General features: G+C 49.3%; 1 protein-coding gene across 2 annotated transcripts; it reads left to right on the top strand.

Moving 5' to 3' along the window:
- Positions 1–870: 870 nt before the first annotated feature.
- Naa40 (N-alpha-acetyltransferase 40, NatD catalytic subunit) lies at positions 871–17,757 on the top strand. 2 transcript variants are annotated; one of them, XM_015478150.2, is made up of 8 exons: positions 874–1,133; positions 8,085–8,180; positions 9,281–9,333; positions 13,105–13,200; positions 13,287–13,445; positions 13,598–13,681; positions 14,842–14,919; positions 15,183–17,757. In XM_015478150.2, the coding sequence occupies exons 1-8, from the start codon at positions 1,128–1,130 to the stop codon at positions 15,322–15,324; spliced, it is 714 nt and encodes a 237-aa protein (XP_015333636.1). In that variant the 5' UTR covers positions 874–1,127; the 3' UTR covers positions 15,325–17,757. The 2 variants fall into 2 exon arrangements, with proteins under 2 accessions (XP_048645014.1, XP_015333636.1); XM_048789057.1 differs by lacking the exon at positions 9,281–9,333 and having other exon boundaries at positions 871–1,133.
- The last annotated feature ends 1,852 nt before the right edge of the window (positions 17,758–19,609 follow it).

Genomic DNA, 19,609 nt, shown 5'->3' on the forward strand with positions numbered 1-19,609 from the left:
GCAGAAAGACTGCAAGTTCAAAGGCAGCTTCAGCAACTTAACGGGCTCCGTCTCAAAATAAAAAATAAAAAGGGATGGAGATATGGCTCAATGGGTTCAATCCGCAGTACCAAAAAAAAAAAAAAAAAAAACCCGATAAAGTCTGTGGAGTCTTGAGTAGCGGTTCTCTAATTCTCTGAATACACCTTTACCGGGGGAGCACTTGGGACTCTGGATGCCTCGGGGATTCCGGGGGTAGTCCCAGGGGTTTGCACACAGCACACACTCCCCAGGTGACTCCCATGCAGGTCATGGGGGTCCACCCTCCCGGCTGTGGGGACAGATTGAAATGAATACTACCCAGGACACCTGAGGTCTCATTTTAGCGGCGGCGTTAAAACAACTCAAGCAATCGTTAGATCCCGTTTCCCTGTAAACAGCGAAGTTCGGGCGGCGAGGGCTTCTCCGGCTTCTCGCTGCGGTGCGGTGTGCCCCTGGACTCGGCGCGAGCAAATGAATGGAGGGCGAGTGAATGATTAGACGGCGGGTGAATGAATAACAGGACTCGGGCTAGAAAAGGAATTCCTAGAGCCAAGCTCTGGAGGGTGGGAAAGCTTCCAAAGTCTTCCGCGGTGCCTGAGAGGCTCTGGAGGAGCCGGTATTTCAGAGGTCGGGACGCGATTGGCCTGTAGAAGCGGCTGCTCCGCGCAGGGCGGTGGAGGCACCAAGCTCAGGGAGGCGCTGCCACCCACCTCGCAGCCCAGCTGCGCGGCGCTTCTGGGAAGGGCGCTCCGCCAGGCCCCGCGCGGCCGTTGCCATAGCTACAGACGCAGCCTGGCGAGGAGGCGGGACCCGACGGAAACGTCATTCCCAGCGCGACGTTCCTCTGCGCCGCCCGCCCTGCTGGTCCGAGACCCTCGGCCGTCCTGGCGGGCGCTCCACCTGCGCGCTCTCCTCGCTCGCCATCTCCCGTTCTGCGCCGGCGCGGTGCCCGCCAGGGCGCGCGGGGGAGCTCTCGGGGCGCCTGCGCAGTGCAAGACCCGCCGCTCTGGTGTCGCCGCCGCCGCCGCTGCCGCAGCAGCCGTTGCCGCCTCCCTGCCTGCAAGTGTGTGAAGGAGGAGCCGAGGGTCGCCGCCGCTGCCACCGCCATGGGGGTGAGTTGGACAGGGAGAGGGCACAGGAGGTCCAGGGACGCCCCTCGTAACCCTCGCCCCCTTCGCCCCCATTGTTTCTTGAATCTCCTCACGTGACCCAGGCCCCCTCAGGCCTCACGTGACCCCCAGCCCCCACATGACCCGACTCCCCCATTCTGAGGGTCCCCAAGTTCGGCCTAGCCCAGGAATCCCCGAGAGCCCCCCTTTCCGGCCCCTCCCCCTCGGTGCCCCCTGCCCCTCGTTTCATGCCCGCCCCTTCCTGCCTGGGAGACCCGTTACCGGCCTCCCCACCTGCGGGTCCCCGCGGTGTAGCCCCCTGCTCCCCGGGGTCCCGCATCACCCGGCTGTCACCGGCGAAGCGGCTGCCCAATTCGGACGCCAATCCTGGCTGGGAGGAAACTGAGGCCAGGAGGAAAGAGGGCGTCCCGGCCAAGGTCACCCAGGCAGTGCCTGGGGCTGCAGACCCCACCTCAGTGGCTCCCGCTCCTCGAGTCTCAGTGTAGCCCGTTGCTGCGCTGTTGAAAGCTCTCCACAGTGCTCCTCCTGCCCTGGTGAAACCTCGTCTTCCCGTCCCACGCAGGCCCACCTGCCCGGTGGCCAGTCGTCTTAGCGCTGCAGGTGGCTTTTCATGGGGGAAGATGGGGGACCGCTGGTGATGGCCATTGACCACCTGTTCTGTGCTGATAGCAGGGAGGTGCTAATATTTCAGTGCCCTTTCCTGGCATATAGAGATATAGGGTTGGGTAGAAGTAATTCCATGTTTCTGAGCTCACCTAAAGCCCAATTTGAGAAGTACCAGTCACTCTCCTAAAAGGATAACTGGTTCCCTCTATTATTGGTATTTACATGGAATTCCCACCACCTTAAGGGAACCCTGACTTGGAACCAGAGATGCCTCGGTGCCCCTACTAGCCATCTTCATTGGCTAGTAGTGTGACATTGTGCCAGTGACGTGGCCTTTTTGGATTTGAATTTCCTCACCTATGTATTGGGGGTGATGATACCTCCCCCTTAGAGTCCTAGTGAAGATAAAAGGAGTTAAAGGAAGTAAATAACCAAGTAGGTACTTCAAAAATAGTGGTTGTTATTTTTGCCTGTATTCTCAGCCTTTACTTGAGTGGGCTAAAATAAGTTGGTGCTATTTTTAACACACTGGATTTGTCTCTACTGTTATTAACCTAGATTTTTTTCTCTTACTCAAATATTTATTGACTGAACAGATAACTTTTTAGACAAAAATAATTGCCTTGTCCATGTCAAAACAGATTTTCCAGGGCTGAGGGTGTCCTTCAGTGGTACAGCCCTTGCCCAGGATCCCTGGGGGCCTGGGTTCATTCCCAGTACTGCAAAACAAAACAAAAAATCTTTTAAGGTCTGAGGATGTAGCTCAGTGGTAGAACATGTGCTTAGCATGTGCAAGGCCTTGCATTCAATCCCCAGCACCAACCCCCCTCAACAAACATTTGTCATTTTTTTTTTTTTAAAGAAAGAGGGAGAGAGAGGGAGAGAGAGAGAGAATTTTTTTTAATATTTATTTTTTAGTATTTGGCGGACACAACATCTTTGTCTGTATGTGGTGTTGAGGATCGAACCCGGGCCGCACGCATGCCAGGCGAGCGCGCTACTGCTTGAGCCACATCCCCAGCCCCCATTTGTCATATTTTGATGAGAAATTTGGAGTACTAGTCTGACACTAGTGGGTCCTTGTATATTTTATATCTAGAAAATCAAGTTTGGAGACTTTAACCTATAAAGGTCCCAGACCCCAGCTATTGGAACTAAAGGAAACCTGTGTCTCTAGTATCACTTATGTCTACCCAGAGTGAGTCATTAAATATTGAGCCAAAAACAAGGATAAGGTGCCATTCTGGTTTAACACTTCTTCATTGGTTGAGCTGAAATATCAGGCTTTAGAGATACTGCAAACCTTGCTTCCTTTAGGCCCCAGTCTTATTACTCATACTTTATAGACATGTTTCTTAGAGCAGCCCCTGAAAAGTCTCTTCTGGCTTAAAACTCAGCAAGAAGCTAGTTGTGGTGGCCCATTCCTGTAATCCCAGCAGCTTGGGAGGCTGAGGCAGGAGGATAGCATGTTCCAAGCCAGACTGAGCAATATAGCAAAACCCTGTCTCAAAGTAAAAACTAAAAGGACTGGGGGTATAGTTCCGTGGTAGAGCACCCCTGGGGTCACTCCCCAATAGCAAAAAATAATGACATCTACCACCACCTTACAGCAACAGAGAGATTTGAGTTATCCTACTTGAATCAAAGCTGCAGAGCTGGAACCCTCTCAATTATCCTTATTCTACTTTAGTTGGGACTTTCTGTCACCTGATGACAGGACTTCATTATTCCTAGTGGTCACGCTTGGGTAGAGGGCCCTGTTTTTCCTGACCTCAGGTTGAGAGAGAGTAGTGTTGAGATAGGACCTCGCTAAGTTGCTGAGGCTGTCTCAACTTGCAATCCTCCTGCCTCAGCCTTCCAAGCCTCTGGGATTACAGGTGTACGCCACCAAGCCCAGCTCCCTACCTCTTTTTTATTTTGAGTTAGGGTCTCACTAAGTTGCTAAGACTGGCTTGGAACTTTCTGATCCTTCTGCTTCAGCGTCCTGAATCTCTGAGATTACAGGTGTGCACTGCCATGCCGGCTCCCCAGTTCTTTTTGTTTTTTTATTTTGAGACAGTCTTGCTTAAGTTGCTGAGACTGGTCCTGAACTTGGGATCTTCCTGCTTTAGCTAAGTCTCTGGGATTACAAGAATGTGCCCTTGCTCCGGCTTATATAGCACTTTTTAACAAGTATCATATGTGATACAGTGGGAGGAGCATGGTCTTTGTGGCTCAAACCTAGATTTGAGTCTTAGATAATTCATCCAACAGATAGGAACTAAGTACTTACTGTTGGCTGAGCACCTAGTATACATTGGCAAATAAAGCGGATCTAGATCTGCCTCATGGAGTGCAGTCCAGTGGGAAGGTGTAGGAAGACTGCTGAGAACTCTGCTTACTGGCTCTGTGACCCTTTCTCCACCTCTCTGTGCTTCAGATTTTTTTTTCTTTTATTTTTGTACTGGAGATTAAACCCAGCAGTGCTTGAAACCACTGAGCCACATCCCCAGCCTGTTTTTATTTTTTATGTAAGACAGGGTCTTGCTAAGTTTCTTAAGACCTCGATAAATTGCTTAGGGCCTTACTAAGTTGCTGAGGCTGGCTTTGAAATTGCGATCCTCCCGCCTCAACCTCCTGAATCACTGGTTTGCAGGTGTGAACTACTACAGCCTATTAAAACAGATGATATTTATTTATTTATTTTTGTGGTGCTGGGGATTGAACCCAGGGCCTTTACATGTGAGGCAAGCACTCCATCAACTGAGCTATGACCCCAGCCCCAAAACAGATGATATTTATGAAAGCACTGGCAGTGGCTAACACTAGTGGGTCCTTGTAACTGACAAAAGATGTTAGTATGAAGGATTTTTTTGACTGGGTTATGAAATCCTTAATGCAGTCAGTAAATTAATCCCCTGATGGGATTGAGTGGAAACTGAAGGCGAGTAAGGTGTGGCTGGAGGAGGTGGGCATTGGGGTCTTACCTTTGGGGTATGTTGTTTCTGGCAAGTGGAGTCTCTCTGCTTTTATTTATTTTATTTGTTATATGTGACAGCAGAATGCATTACAATTCATATTACACATATAGAGCACAATTTTTCATATCTCTGGTTGTTTTCACAGTATGAAGGATTTTTATATGCAGTGTGTTATACCATTTTGTCCTCACAGCAGTCTCTTGGCCAATAGTGTAGGCATTGTTAGCCCCATTTTATGGATTAAGAAACTGAGGTTCAGAGAAACGGAGTAACTTGATGTAAAGGTTTTCCATTGCCTACAGTCATACAGCTATTAAGTGAAAGAGCTGAGAATCAAATCCAGGTCTCTTGACTCAAAAGCCTACACTCTTTTATTATATAAAGTTCCCTTGGGAGAGACACTTAGCCACAATGAGCTTTACTGTTCACTTACTTATTTCCCATTTTAATTAGGAGAGTTTTCCTATGTCCCTGCAGGACAGCCTTACCTCCACAAGGCAGGGGCAAAGCTAGTTGGAACAGTAGGAGACCACTCTTCTTGGTGCTTGCTTGCTGGGTCTAAGGGAGAGTCGTCTGCCTGGCTCAGCCTGCTGCAGCCTGCCTCCCACCTCTGCCCTGTGTTCTTCAGGCTGCAAAATGCTTAAGGCATACTCAGTTATCTCAGCCTCAGGCCACAGCAGCACCAAGCCTCACTCTGAGGATCGTCTGGCTTTCCAGTTCCTGAGTGTGAATGAGACAGTAAATCACCTGGAGGCCTGGGTGGCCTTCCTACTGCTTGTGCTTAGGAATTACTTCTTTTGCTTAGAAATGAGATGCTGCGGTGGGAACCCAAGTATCAATGCTTTCTGGGTCCTGGGAGTCACATTTGCCTACCAGCACCTTTCATCTTTTGCTCTACATTGTGTTAGGGGTGGAGGAAGGGAGCTTGCCTCTGTTGCGAAGGTGTGCTGGTGTCTGACCTTCCTGCATCTCCTCCGTGAGGCCAGCTTTACATTCCTGTCTTGCTGGAGATGAGTTGCTTTCACAAGTCATGCTGTGGGTGGCAGGACAGCCATTGGCCTGATCTGGTTGATGCTAAAGCTCATGTTATTCTGCCCCATTGTGCAGCCCCAGAGACCCTCTGACTGGGCTTTCTCTCCATTTGCTTCAGTTGAGGGCAGGGCCTAGGTGTGCTCTGTTGGCAAGCTGTTGCCAGGTGCACGGGCAATGAGGAACGGGCTGCTGAGTGCTTCTGAGGCCCCTGGTCTTGGCAGGATGTGAGAAGATCTTTGTTTAATGACTGAGTGGAGTCCTATCACATTAGACATAGGCTATCCTACTGGGAGACAGTGGGGCTGGTGAAACAAACCCTGGATCTATGGCCTCACTCTTGGGGTTGGATCTCCCTTCAGGCACTTACTGTCCAGGAGAGTCACTTCATCTCTTTGAGCATCAGTTTCCATTATCATCATCATCATCATCATCATCATCATCATTATTTTGCAGTACTGGGGATTGAACCCAGGGGTGCCTACCATTGAGCCCTTTTTATTTTGAGACATGGTCTCACTAAGTTGCAAAGACTAGCCTCGGACTTTTGATCCTCTTGTCTCAGCCATCCAACTTGCTGGGATTATAGGTATTTGCCACCACTCCTGGCCTTGAGCCTCAGTTTCCTAATGTGTAAAGGGAGGTGATGGTTTCTGCTCTGGGATTTGAATTGCATACTGAGTTTTTGTTTGTTTGTTTGTTTTGAGGTATTAGTGATTGAACCTGGGGCCTTGGGCATGCTTAGCAAGCACTCTGCAACTGAGTGACATAATGTTTTTGCAAGTACTTTGCAATCTGTGAATGTCTGAATGTTGTCTTACAACCTAAATTCACAGAGAAAAATATGGATGTTGTAAAACTTACCCGAGGTAGAGAGAGAGTGGGTCTGCATCTGGATTGCAGCCTCTTGAGGACAGGCTATTTTCTGTTTGTCCTTTTCTCTAGGCAGCTGAAAAATGGGATCTAGACTGCCTTTTGCAAAAAGTGCTCAGCCAGACAGTTACTAGCTGGCTCTGGTGGGGTTTGTGCTTCTAAGATCAATCCCTGTGAATTCCTGATGTTTGGGCTCTGCTTCTTGTTGTTTGAAGTAGGAGTTAAGCGGTGTCATTTCTTAGAAATTTGCTGGGGCAGAATTTATCCTGAGAAACTTTTCCTAGCAGCTGGTTCTTTGACTCAAGCGCATGTTAATCGCTGTGTGTCCTTTCCTGGGGCCAGTGTCAGGGCTAGACTGTAATTGTGGCTTGTCAAAACCTTTCTTCAGTGAGCTCTGGGAGAGGAAGGCTGGTGTTGGAGAGGCCATGCTGTTGGTAAGAGCAGAACCAGCTTGCCCCGGCCTTTGGGGTACTTGGACTGGGTGGGTCAGTTCCTCTGCTGTGCTGTCTGGTCCTTGTGAGAATGAGTACCATCATTTTTTGAGCACCTGTCATATAACCATCTTGGTGTTAATACCATCATGGAGGTATTAACTTTCTCTCAGACCAGGGAAGGGGCTTCAGAGAAGGGCCATGTCCTCCTAGGACCTGGAGGGACAGGAGGCTTTGCAGGAGCTGTGTCAGAATCCCGAGCCTGGCTCTTCCCCAGAGGAAGAGAGAACCTCATGTTAGCCTCAGAACAGGATCTATAGCTGTGGGCAGCTTGCTGTTTGCCCCTCTGCTCAGGGAGCCTCCCTTTTCCCCTCCCCTGCTGCCTGTGTACCCACCACTTGGTCCTGCTGACTGGCAGCATCGCCTTTGGCCTGAGGCGAACCCCTTGGGGCCCTTCACTCTGCCCTCATCGCTAAGTGAACAGTATGCCTAACACTGAGAAGGGCTGCTGGGAATGGCTCTGTATTCACAGTTCCCTGGTCCTTGCTCTGAAAGGTGACCTAGCTCCCACAGGACTACCCCCAATCATACCTTTGTCTCTTGTGGCCAGAAGATACCCAAAAGTCTTTGCATAAACTTACACTTAGAAACAGCTGTTAGTGGCTACCTCAGATGCCATCTCCCGAAAGCTGCCCCGAATGGGCCTGAAATTGGGTGTTTCCACCTCACAAGGGAGCACATGAGTGGATATTCATCACTGCAGGGGGCCTGCTTTGCTGCAGGGTCCTCACAGTGATTGGGGTCAGTATTCTTCTTGAAAGGAAGTCTAGTGACACCGCTTAGGGCTCATGACAAGGAAACAGTGTTCCCTGTTTAAGTCACACACCAAGTGTTTGGCCTTCTGGGTGGGAGGCTTCCTGCTGCTGGGCCAGGCCTGTGGTCGCAGGGACCCTTTGATTTCTTAAAGGGAAAGTCAAGTCTTTTCTTTGCTAGTCCTCAGCTCCTCCAACCAGTGTGGCTTTTCCCTGTTGCAGAGAAAGTCAAGCAAAGCAAAGGAGAAGAAGCAGAAGCGGCTGGAGGAACGTGCAGCCATGGATGCTGTCTGTGCCAAAGTGGATGCCGCCAACAGGGTGACTCTTCTTTTCACTTCTGCCTATTGGAACTTCAGCTTGCTTTTTAATTTGACTTCTTTTGGTGCCACCATGTGGCAGAATCGTGACACTGCCCACCTGTCCTCTGCCTCCTACCTGCTGAGGGAGAGTTGAAAAGAGGTGCCAGCAGTTGGCCCAGTTGAACAGGGAGATGTGGATCCCAGTGGCAGTGGCAGTTTCTCTTACTGATAGTAGAGAGCCTCGAGAAATTTTTGTTAGGAGTTCACATTTTGGGGAGAATTCCTCCCTAGTGAAACATGATATGAGTTTTCTTTACTGTTCAGGCTGTGCTGGGCCAAGGGGACTCAGCAGCCTAATCCTCCAGGGGCCCCAGTCACAGGAGGAGTGTCTGTGAATCAGTACCAGATGGGCTGACTGGGAGCAACCTGGTGGCCACAGCCTCCAAACTGAACCTGAGAAATTCTGACCATCCTTCTGCCCCAGCCCATATCTCACCTTTTGTTATTCTTTTATTTTTATTTATTTGTTTTTATTTTGCAGTACTTCAGATTGAATCCAATGATGCTCTACCACTGAGCTACATCCCCAGCCCTTTTTATTTTTTATTTTGAAGCAGGTCATGCTAAGTTGCCCAGGATCGCCTTGAACTTGCCATCCTCCTGTGTAACTGGAATTATAGGCGTGTGCCACTGTACCCAGCTCCTTTTTATTATTCTTGTAGTTCTCTCATAATCAAAATTGCATATCTACAAGAACACAGCTTCGGACTGATTTTTCAATTTGGAGATTTGAGTAGGTGAAGATAGGAGCAAATCCTGTGGCCTCTGTGTTAGCTGTACTGTGAGCAGTATTCTGCCCCATAGGCCAGTGAAGTCTGTTCTTACCCTGTCAGGTGAAGCTAAACTTAACTCCTGTGCCTCTTGACCAAAGTTTCCCTCCTCCATGTAATTTCAGAATTTAGGCAGATGGAGGGCCCTGGGAAAGCTGCTTCTGGGGCCAGGAGCTCTCCTCCCCTCAGGAGTCCCTGTGGCATCCTACTCTCAGGCAGCAGGGATTTGGGGGCAGGGCCAGCACTTCCACCCACCTGTCTGTGCTACTCCTCTCCTTTCCCTCCACAGCTTGGAGACCCTCTGGAGGCTTTCCCAGTGTTCAAGAAATATGACCGGAACGGGTGAGTCGTATTTAGCATTCTCAGAAGTTGTCTCCTTGATTGTCTTCAGGAATTCACTTCTCTAGAATAGGCTTTCTCAGATCTAGATTTGAAATTGCCGGGCACAGCGGTGCATACCTGTAATCTCAGTAATATCAGTGGGCTGGCTGAGGCAGGAGGATCGAAAGTTCAAGGCCAGTGTTAGCAACTTACTGAGACCCTGTCTCAAAAGCAAAAAATAAAAAAGGCTGGGGACATAGCCCAGTGGTAGAGTGCCCTGGGTTCAGTTGCTAGTACTGAGAAAAAAGAAAAGGGAAAAGCAGAAATTGGCTAATGCCTTCTGTTGCTGTGAAGTCCCCATTAGGGTGACACAGGAATTGGTAAATAGACAAAGATTTTACACTTAATCTCAGATTGATGTCCCTTTAGGACTTAACTCTTATCTCTGTAAGAAGAATAATAAAAGCTGAAATAAACTTGGAAAATTGCCCAGGCTGACATTCTCATTTTATAGGAACGTCATGGGACACTGAGGCATAGAGAAGTTGAATGAGGTTTCTGAGTTTCTGGAGTTCCCCCTCACAGCCAAAGGGACTTTTTATTCCCAGTCCAGTGTATTTTTCCTGAGTATATAGTATAATTGTAGTGGCTGTGTGACCCTGAACAAGTTATTTACCTTTTTCTGTGTTCTAATTTTCTTTTAATTTTTTTTTCATTTGTAGATAGACACGATGCCTTTCTCTCTCTCTCTCTTTCTTTCTTTCTTTCTTTTCCAGACATTCATTTATTTATTTATTTATTTATTTTAGTTGGTTGCAGCATCTTTATTTTATATATTATTTTTATGTGGTGCTGAGGATCGAACCCAGTTCCTCACACATGCTAGGCAAGTGCTCTCCCACTGAGCCACACCCCCAGCCCCTGTCCCCTAATTTTCTAATCAGAAATTGACCTGATAATAGAGCTTTCCTCAGGGGGTTGTCAAGTGGATTGCTTCCTGGGGCACACTGAAAGTTAGATAAATATTAATTGTTGTGACCCTGATTTGATTTGCTGTATGATCTGGATTAAAGGCCCTCTCTTGTTTTAGGTCCTTTGGTTTTAGAAAATAGGAAGCATAATCTGTTTTACCTGAGATGGTGTTGCTGAGTTAAATTTCTGAAATGGAATATCTTGGCTTGAGGAAACATGGTTTGTGGCTTCCCGGGATTATGGGTTGAATCATAGCAGAGCCTCTTATTAAACCTACTTGGGTAATTCATTTGTTGTTGTTCTTCTTTTTTTTTTTTTTTAACTCTTTATTTTTATGTGGTGCTGAGAATTGAACCCAGGGCCTTGTACATGCTAGGCGAGTTCTCTACCGCTGAGCCCCAGCCCCAGCCCCTCAGTTGTACTTTTTTTTTTTTTTTTTTTTTTTTTTGGTACTGGGGATTGAACCCAGGGCCTCATGCATGTGAAGCAAGTACTCTACCAACTGAGCTATATCCCCAGCCCCTCAGTTGTAATTCTTAAGCCTCATTTTCTTACTTGTCAGTTAGGATGATGATGATGCCAACCTTCAGGGTTGTTTTAAGGAGGAGGGACAATCTATTCAGTACAGAAAGTAGCAGCAAATATGAGTATTTTAATGAACAAGAGAGACACAGATTTGTAAATTATGAAGCTGGCAGTGTTGTTTGCTTTTCGTGGCTGTGTTTCACAGTATCATGGCACCATAGTATTCCTTTATTCTGATGTCTTCCTATCTGTGAGCAAACATGTTACACTTCCTGAAGGCACTGTCTTTCAGCTTCTGGGAAGTCCTTTGACATGGTTTAGAGATCCCTTCCTGAGGTATCCTTTAGTGTTTCCATGTCTGTGTGTTCTCACTGACTTCCAGAAACAGGGAATAACTTGGAAGCACCTTTCCAGTTGACTCTAGGTTCCTCCGATGCCTGGAATTTTGTGTGATTCTTGTGGCCATGCTCCTACTTTCACAAACTTACTGAACACAGATTTAGTGGAGGAATTCTGCAGACTGGCCTTGGACCTTTTATGGCTAAAACAGAAGCAGTGCTGTATTGGGGCAATTCTTACTGCTGTGTGATTGGTACTTAAAAAGAAAGATTCTTAAAGGAGTAGGAGGTTCTTCGTTTACTAGTCTAAGCACATGGGCAATGCCAGTCAGCTGAGATGTGGTGAATTCCAGTGGGAGCATCCCCTGGAGTTGGCATGAGAGGCCCCTGAAAGATTTGGACGTGTTGCTCCTTAAAGGCTTACATATTGCTGATTCCAGTCCATTCACAATGGGTGCTTCTTTGCCTCTCAGAGGTGGAAATGTATCACTTGGGAGCTTTAGAGGCTACAGATCTGGATGAAGATGGAGGTGGCTGGGGGAGGTCTTAGCAATGTGATAGGTGTCATTACTGCCTCCTGACTCCAAAGTAAGTTTTTCACTATAAAGAAAGAAAGGAAAAGTAGCTGTCCAGAATGTCATTACTTATAGAATGTTATTTCATAGATTTACTGGGGAGTTTAACTTTATTTTACTTAAATTTCCTTTAGAAACATACCTGCCAGGCATGGTGGCACATGCCTGTAATCCCAGCAACTCTGGAGGCTGAGGCAGGAGTATCACAAGTTTGAGGCCAGCCTCAGCAATTTGGGTGAGACCTTGTCTCAAAGTAAAATAAAAAGGGTTGGTGATATAGCTCAGAGGTAAAGTATCCCTGGGTTCAATCCCCAGGACTAAAAAAAGGAAAGAAACAAATACCTTAATACCTATAGAATTTGTTAGTTTAGGAAAACAATGGTGGATTACACCCTGTACTACCCTCTTTAATCAACTGAGAATACCCCCTGAGTCCTCAGATGAAGAGGCAGGTGGGGCTTCTTGAGGGGTATTGACCTGTAGTTGCCTTGAAGAACCCAGGGTCATCCAATTGGTTTTGAAGGCCAGATTGGTATAGATGAGAAGGAAGAGAGCCTGTGGGAGGCCAGCGATAGTCAGTGCAGAATTAAAGCAACAGGAAGAATGCCTGAAGGCAGGAGCTAAGGGACAAACAGACGCTAGTGTTTATAACAAAAACAAGAGGCCCAGTGGGTAGGAAAAGAGCAGTAGAGGTAGCAGAGAGGAACAAGAGGTTGACAGAGTACTGAGTCTGATAAGGACCCAGCAGGGGAGGCAGGAGAAGGGCCCTGTGGTTAGGTGGCAGGTGTGGCAATGACAGTTGTTGATCTCGGCCCGAAAGGCACCTTCTTCAGTCATGTCTGGAGTCACCTTGGCTTCTCTTGGGAGAGTGTTTTAGTCAGCTTTTTTCTGTCTCTCTGACCAAAAGACCTGACAAGAACAATGTGGAGGAGAAATTTATTTGGGGCTCATGATTTCAGAGGTCTCAGTTCACAGAGGGCCGACTCCACTGCCCTGGGCTGAGGTGAGGCAACGCATCATGGCTGAAGGGCTAGAGGAGGACAGCAGCTCCGGACAAGGCGATCAGGAAGCAGAGAGCTCTGCTCACCAGGGACAGAACAGAAGCCCCGTGACTTCCCTTTGCCAGCCACTTCATACCTGCTCCAGTTACCACCCAGTTGATCCATAGTGGGGGGTTACCACAGATTAGATTGCAACTCACAACCCTGTCATGTCACTCCTGAACATTCTTGCACCTGAGCTTTTGGGGGACACCACATATCCAACCCAAAATGGTAACTGAGATCAGGCGCACCTCTCTGTCAGAGTTGCAGGGTGGAATGCAGTGCCCTGGCAGGAGCAGAGACTCAACCAGCTCTCACACCTCCCTGTCCTCTTCTCAGGTTGAATGTCTCCATTGAATGTAAGCGGGTGTCTGGACTGGAGCCAGCCACCGTGGACTGGGCGTTTGACCTGACCAAAACGAATATGCAAACCATGTAAGCAGGGATGACCAGAGGGGAGCCTTGTTCCCAGCTGGCTTTTCCCCAAGCCTTCCTGTCCTGACTGCTCCTGAATTCCTCAGGTATGAGCAGAGTGAGTGGGGCTGGAAAGACCGAGAGAAACGGGAGGAAATGACAGACGACCGAGCGTGGTATCTCATTGCTTGGGAGAACAGTTCTGTGCCTGTTGCCTTTTCTCACTTCCGATTTGACGTGGAGTGCGGGGATGAAGTCCTGTACTGGTAGGAGCCAGGGCCTGGGGGCGCAGCCAAGGGGAGGAGACCACGTGGCAAAAGCCTTTGGGTCTGGGCTGCAGGGACTGCAGGCTCCTCTGATGGGCCTTGCAGCCCCTTCATGCAGCAACCTGCACTCACCCTCTGCTTCCTTATTCCAGCTATGAAGTGCAGTTGGAGAGCAAAGTGCGGCGGAAAGGCCTGGGGAAGTTCCTCATACAGATCCTGCAGCTTATGGCCAACAGGTAAGGGCTGAAAAGAAAGCAAGGAACCCGGAGACGGTGAGTGAGAAGTGAAAGATGGAGACCAGGCAGAGATCCACACAAGAGTTTATTTGTCAGAGCTGACAAATAAAGGCCATCTCTCCATAGACGGAGAGAGGCGAAACAGGCTTGGGGTTCAGGACTTTTATGGGGCAGGCTCAGGGATTAAAGCTGGGCAGGTCCTAATGTGGGTGGTTAAGGATGAGATTGGTACGAGGAAGTGGTGAGCCTTTCTCAGGAATACCCAAGGGAAAGCAGAATTTTTCTTAAAATGGCGGCTCTCACTTAAGATGGCCGTCCAGGTGCTAAGTAAGGACCTTAAAAGGGCCACCTTCTTAGGAGATCCTGTATGGGTCTTTTGGAAAGAGCTACCTCTGAGTCCACTGTTCTTTGAGTCTCCTTGGAGGACAAATCATAAGAATGTTCTGGAGACAGCATCTAGAATCTGCTCAGTATCCTGCTCCTTGCCTTGCTGGACTCCAATTTTGTCCTTCAGTTCAGAGCGGGAAGCATTTCTTTAAGTTGTCAGTGGACCTTTATTTTATTTATTTATTTATATGCGGTGCTGAGAATTGAACCCAGTGCCTCACCTGTGCTAGGCAAGTGCTTTGCCGCTCAGCCCCAGCCCCAGCCCTGGGAGCATCTTTTCAGGGCCTGATCTGTGCTGAGTTCTGAGCCTAAGTAATGGGGCTACAGAGAAAGGGTGGGGAAGATCCTAGCGCAGTCTGACCACTCTGCTGTGGAGGGAAACACTGAGTGCTGTAGTACCTAGGGTCTTTGCAGGCTGGACAAGAGACTTGGGGACTCCTTTTGGGTTAATTTAGGGGAAAGTAGCAAGGACATGAGGGAGAGGAGGCATGGCCTTGACTCTTTCTAAAAAGTACTTGCTCTGCTGGGCACGGTGGCGCAGGCCTGTAATCTCATCTACTCGGAGGCTGAGGCAGGAGGATTGCTAGTTCAAAGCCAGCCTCAGCAACTTAGGCCCTAGGTAACTTGTTAAGATTCCATCTCAAAATTTAAAAAAGGTCGGGGGGCAGCTGGGGATGTGGCTCAGTGGTAAAGCACCCGTGCCTTAAATCCCAAGTACCAAAAGAAAAAGAAAAGAGAAAAGCTTCTTAAGCTCCTGTTCTGCTTTCTTGCAGTACACAGATGAAGAAGGTGATGCTAACAGTATTTAAACACAATCACGGTGCCTACCAGTTCTTCCGAGAAGCACTACAGTAAGGAGCTGGGCCCTGACGTGGTCCTTCTGGGTGGTCAGAGGCACTGTCCCTGTGCGGCATTCCTGGTTCCAGCCCCCATTCACAGTCCATTGGGGCATGGGAGGTTGGCATTGGTAAGATAGTACGTCAGTGTCCTTTGACTTGGTCCCCTGCACGTTGGTTCCAGGGGTCTCATCAGTGGCACTGTTGGAAAGTTCTCAGGCTAGGGAGGAAGGCATTCAGCTGCCTGCAGTCAGCTCTTTCTCCTGTCTACCTTGCAGATTTGAAATTGATGACTCTTCTCCCAGCATGTCTGGCTGCTGTGGGGAAGACTGCTCCTATGAGATCCTGAGCCGGAGAACCAAGTTTGGGGACAGCCAGCACTCCCACGCAGGTGGGCACTGTGGCGGCTGCTGTCACTGAACTCCCAGAGCCACTTACGTCAGAACCTGCTCTCCTAAGGCCTGTCTTCTCCCCTGGTCTCACGTCACTTGCCAGGTGCCCTAAGAGCTGTGGTCTCCTCAACCCTGTATGTACCAGGTGGCACCCTGAGAGCACAGAACCCTGGGGAGGAGTGGTCCACGCTGCCCCGTCTCCTCTCTCTTGGAAGAGCAGAGTGCCAGGAGGGAATGGAGGGAGAGGGTGCTACAGGAAGACCACTGCGGGCCGGCGGGAAGCTCCTCTCTTGTGGCTGCCTCCTCACTCCACTCAGAAGGTTCCCCTACTTCCCCACAGTTGGATTCCTGATGGACCTTCCCCTTCCCTGGACAAATGGAATGTTTTATCCACTCTTGTGAAAGTTTTAAGAGTCCTGGTCTGGGGTCTGCTGGGCCCCAAAGAGGACTGGACTTTGTATGATCCAAGTGCAAAGCAAGAGAGAGAGACCCTGGTTCAGAGAGACCCTGGCTCCCTTACTCCTCGATCTCATGGATGGCGCGCGCGTGGAGACTGCATAGGCCTTCTACACCAAGATACAGGGAAGCTCTTTCTAGCCACATGCTTGTAGATCCACAGAGTGGAGTTGTCCAGGGACCGGCCAACCGGAAGGCTGCCTCTCTCCATTGCTGTCAGGGAGGGCAGACAGGACCAGCCAGGTGTCCTGGGGGCTGCCATGGGGATGCCTGCTTCTCTGGGCTCTTAGACTTTGCTGCATTCTAAGCTTGACCTCTTGATCTCATGGCGGTGACTTGAGCTTTTAATTCAAGAAGAAAGCCAGAGGCCCTGCCTGTTCCTCTCCATTGCCCTCTCCACACTTTCTCCCCTGCCTCTTGCCTCCACCCCAGATACCTCTGTTCTTAGTCTCAAGGGGGGAGTAACATCAGGGAGCCTCTTGTCTTCCCCCAGAAGGATCCCTTGTTCCTGGTGTAGTTGATACTTTCTTCTCACCTGTTGGTGCTGATATCTCTCTGAAGGTGGGATGTCCCTCCCACTGCTGTCCTCCCTCTTCAGAGAGCCCCCAGCCAGCAGCAGGCCCCTCTGCCTGCACCCCCAGCCTCACCCCTCACTGTTTCAGTGAGGCACTGGTGCCACTGTCCTGGCCAAGCCGGGCCACAGCTCAGCTGCAGCAGGAATGCCCTTCAGTGGCCCAAACAGCTGCTCTGCTTTTCTCTCTCTGGTGTCATCCTGTGTCAGCAGGTTGGAGCAGTGGGAGGAGAAGGCCTTCCTCTTAGAGGTGTAGAGGATGTGGGCTCTGAACTTACACTCATCCTGATCTCTAGGCCTTGTTCCTCTTCCAGAAGAAAAACCAAATCTTTATCCAGGAAAAAGCACCTAACACCTCCCTTTTGACGTCCCAAGCTTTGCTTCAGGGAATGTCGTGAAGGTTCTAGCCTTTGTGCAGTTGTCTCCTAGGGGGTCCGTCAGCCCCTCTGCTGCTGGAGTCTGCTCACTCCACCCTCTGCCCTTACTCAGGTGGTCTGTCCTGGCAGATCTCATTAGAGTGGTCCTTGCTTCTCACCCAGAGTCCTGCCTGCATAGCAGCCTGTGCTCATGAGGCCTCGCTTCCCAGCCTGGCCTCTGCTGAGAGCCTGGTGCTGCTCTCGACCCCACCAGCAGCGGGCCTGGCACTCCTGGGAGAGGGCCTCGCAGCTTTACACTGGATACGGCCACGGTCGCCTTGCCTGCTGGCTCCCTGGGGTTTTACCCCAGTGAGAGTTGAACTTTTTGGGTAGGGGTTGGCAAACTCCTAAGAATCACAAAACAAGAGCACGTTTAGGAAGAGTCTGATCCCTGTCTCAAAGTACAGAGTGCTAAATATTTATTGTCTTAGATCATGAATTTCTGATACCTCCCACTCAAGGGGACCAAAAGGAACCCCCAGTATAGACCCCATTTGAGGTGAGCTCAGTTTATGTTGTCTCTTTCCAGTCATTGGTAATGGGATGCTCAGGGCCATGCCCTGCTTCCCCCAGCCTCTGCAGGCCATGTCCCAGAGGCGGCATCAGGAGGTTAGGCTGGGAGGTTAGGCACTGGCTGAGACTGCAGGTGGGGGTGTTGGGCCCTCATGTCTCAGATGGCAGTTTCCACCTCCCTTGGGTCTTGGTTTTGAGAAACAGCAGGCCTTTTTTGTTGTTTTTTTTTTTTTGTTTGGGGCATGTTAAGATATATTTTTAAGTTTTTTTTTTTTTTTTTTTTTTAAGTTGTATCTGCTCTATTTCAGGTTATTTGTTGGTGTCAGATATGTATGGTTCTTTTTAACCCTTTGGTTTTTTTAGAGAAAACTTGGAAGATAAACTTCTTGATATATATTTTTTTTCTTTAGCAACTTGTTATCACTGGAATCAAAGGGAAAAGTGATCTCTTTTTTGCATTGGTTGTATTTGTATGTCACAAATAAAAGACACTTTGTTCAGCTGCTGGGATGGCTTCCAGATGCTGGGGTGCCATGGGCAGCAAGCACTGGGCCTAAACCTTGGGAGGCACGTGGCTAGACTGGCCCCATGCCCCTTCCTGGGAAGGCGGGCTGGGTGTCTGGGGCAAACAGCCAGAGGTGGGAACAGAGACTAAATGTATGTGTTTGTGTCACTTCCCAGAAGTTCTGGATGTCCTACTGAGGGATGTCTACTCTATATCCTGGAGCAAATCCTAAGCCAAGCATTGTGACATTTGACATTTGCAGCCAAGCATAAGTTCCAGTGTCCATGTGTGGAATTTAATAGATAGTGTTTGTTTTCTCTCTTTTACTTTTTTGGGTTACTCAAATATTCTTGGTCTCTTAAAAAGATACCTCCTCTCTTCGCTGTCCTCCTGGGGGATAAAGGCTTAAAGGAAGGGTAACTGTCAGGACTGAAGGGCCAGAAAGTTATGAGCCAGGAGAGGATCAGCCTGTCTGCCCTGAGGGGCTTCTGCCAGTTCCTGGGCTAGGGCTTGCTAAGAGGGGAGACAGGAAGTGGGCCATTGAGCTGGAGCTTAGATGCACTTCCTGTGGACAAAGGAAGGGCCAGCTTCACCTTACTCCTTGGTGATCTGCACATGTTAGGTGGAGAGGAAGGCCAGTGGAGCCCCTGATAACATGAAGTGTTTGGGGAAAGAGGAGTGGGGTTAATGGCTGTCAGTGGGTACCTGCTTTGTAGATTGTGACCTCTTTCCTGTGGGTGGGGGTGCACCCAGAGGATGGTTCCTGCTGGTGTCTGTCTTTGAGGTCCAAAGAAAGGTATTGTGACCCTTGGGAAGGGAGAGTGTTTTGCTGGTCTAATGATATAACTTGACAAAATTCTGCCCCTGGCCACACAGTTTCCTTTAAGGAAGTTCCTTTAAGGAAGTCTCAGTCCCAAGCAGAAGTTTGTTTCCTCCCTTCCTCCCTTCCTCCCTTCCTCCCTCCCTCCCTCTCCCCCCCCCTTTTTTTTTTTTTTTTTTTTGAGTCAGGTTCTCACTTAAGTTGCCCAGTCTCACTAAACTGCCAAGGCTGGCCTTGAACTTGTGATCCTCATGCCTCAGCCTCCAAGTTGCAGGGATTGCAGACAGACACGTGCCACTTTGCCCAGCTCAGTTTTCTTTAGGTGTCCATCCTCTGTTGTACAGTAGAGCCAAAGCTGGAAGGGCGTGGCCAAGGGCCTCCTCCCGCCCACCTCCCGCACATTCTGTCCACCTCCTGCCCACCTCCTGCACATTCTGTCCTAGCCGTGGCCTCAGCCTTAACTGCTCCAGCTGCAATTCCAGCTTTTTCACTCAAGTAGTCCTAGCTGAACTGCCACACTGTTGGCAGGCAGAGAGAGCAAGGGTGCAAATTGTTAGTGGAACCTGTGCTGGCTTGAAAGGGACTAGATTTCCCCAGGTGGTTTCTGCTGCTAGGCCTTATTTATTTTGGTACTGGGGATTGAACCCATGTGCACTTAACCCCTGAGCCACATCCCCAGCCCCCCACTTGCCTTTTTGTTTCTTTTTACCTAATTGTTAATGGACCTTTATTTAATTAATTATTTATATGTGGTGCTGAGACTCGAACTCAGTACCTCACACATGCTTCAGTTCAAACTTAGGGGTGATTTTTGTTAGGTTCCTCCCTTCCCTAGTATAGCAGTGGCAGGGATGCTGCCTGCTGCCGAGGATGAGGGTCTGGGGCAGGATGGTGTGCAGAGGAGGTCTTTGCAAGGGGAAGAAGTTGGCCCTGCTCAGGTGTCAGCTCCACCCTTGGTGCCTCTGCAGGGCTCTTTGGAATGCCTTCCCTGCATTTTTGTTTAATGTGCACAACCACCTTGTGCCATAGGTG

This window comes from Marmota marmota, unplaced genomic scaffold (genome assembly GCF_001458135.2).
Source record: "Marmota marmota marmota unplaced genomic scaffold, marMar, whole genome shotgun sequence".
Lineage (NCBI taxonomy): Eukaryota > Metazoa > Chordata > Mammalia > Rodentia > Sciuridae > Marmota > Marmota marmota.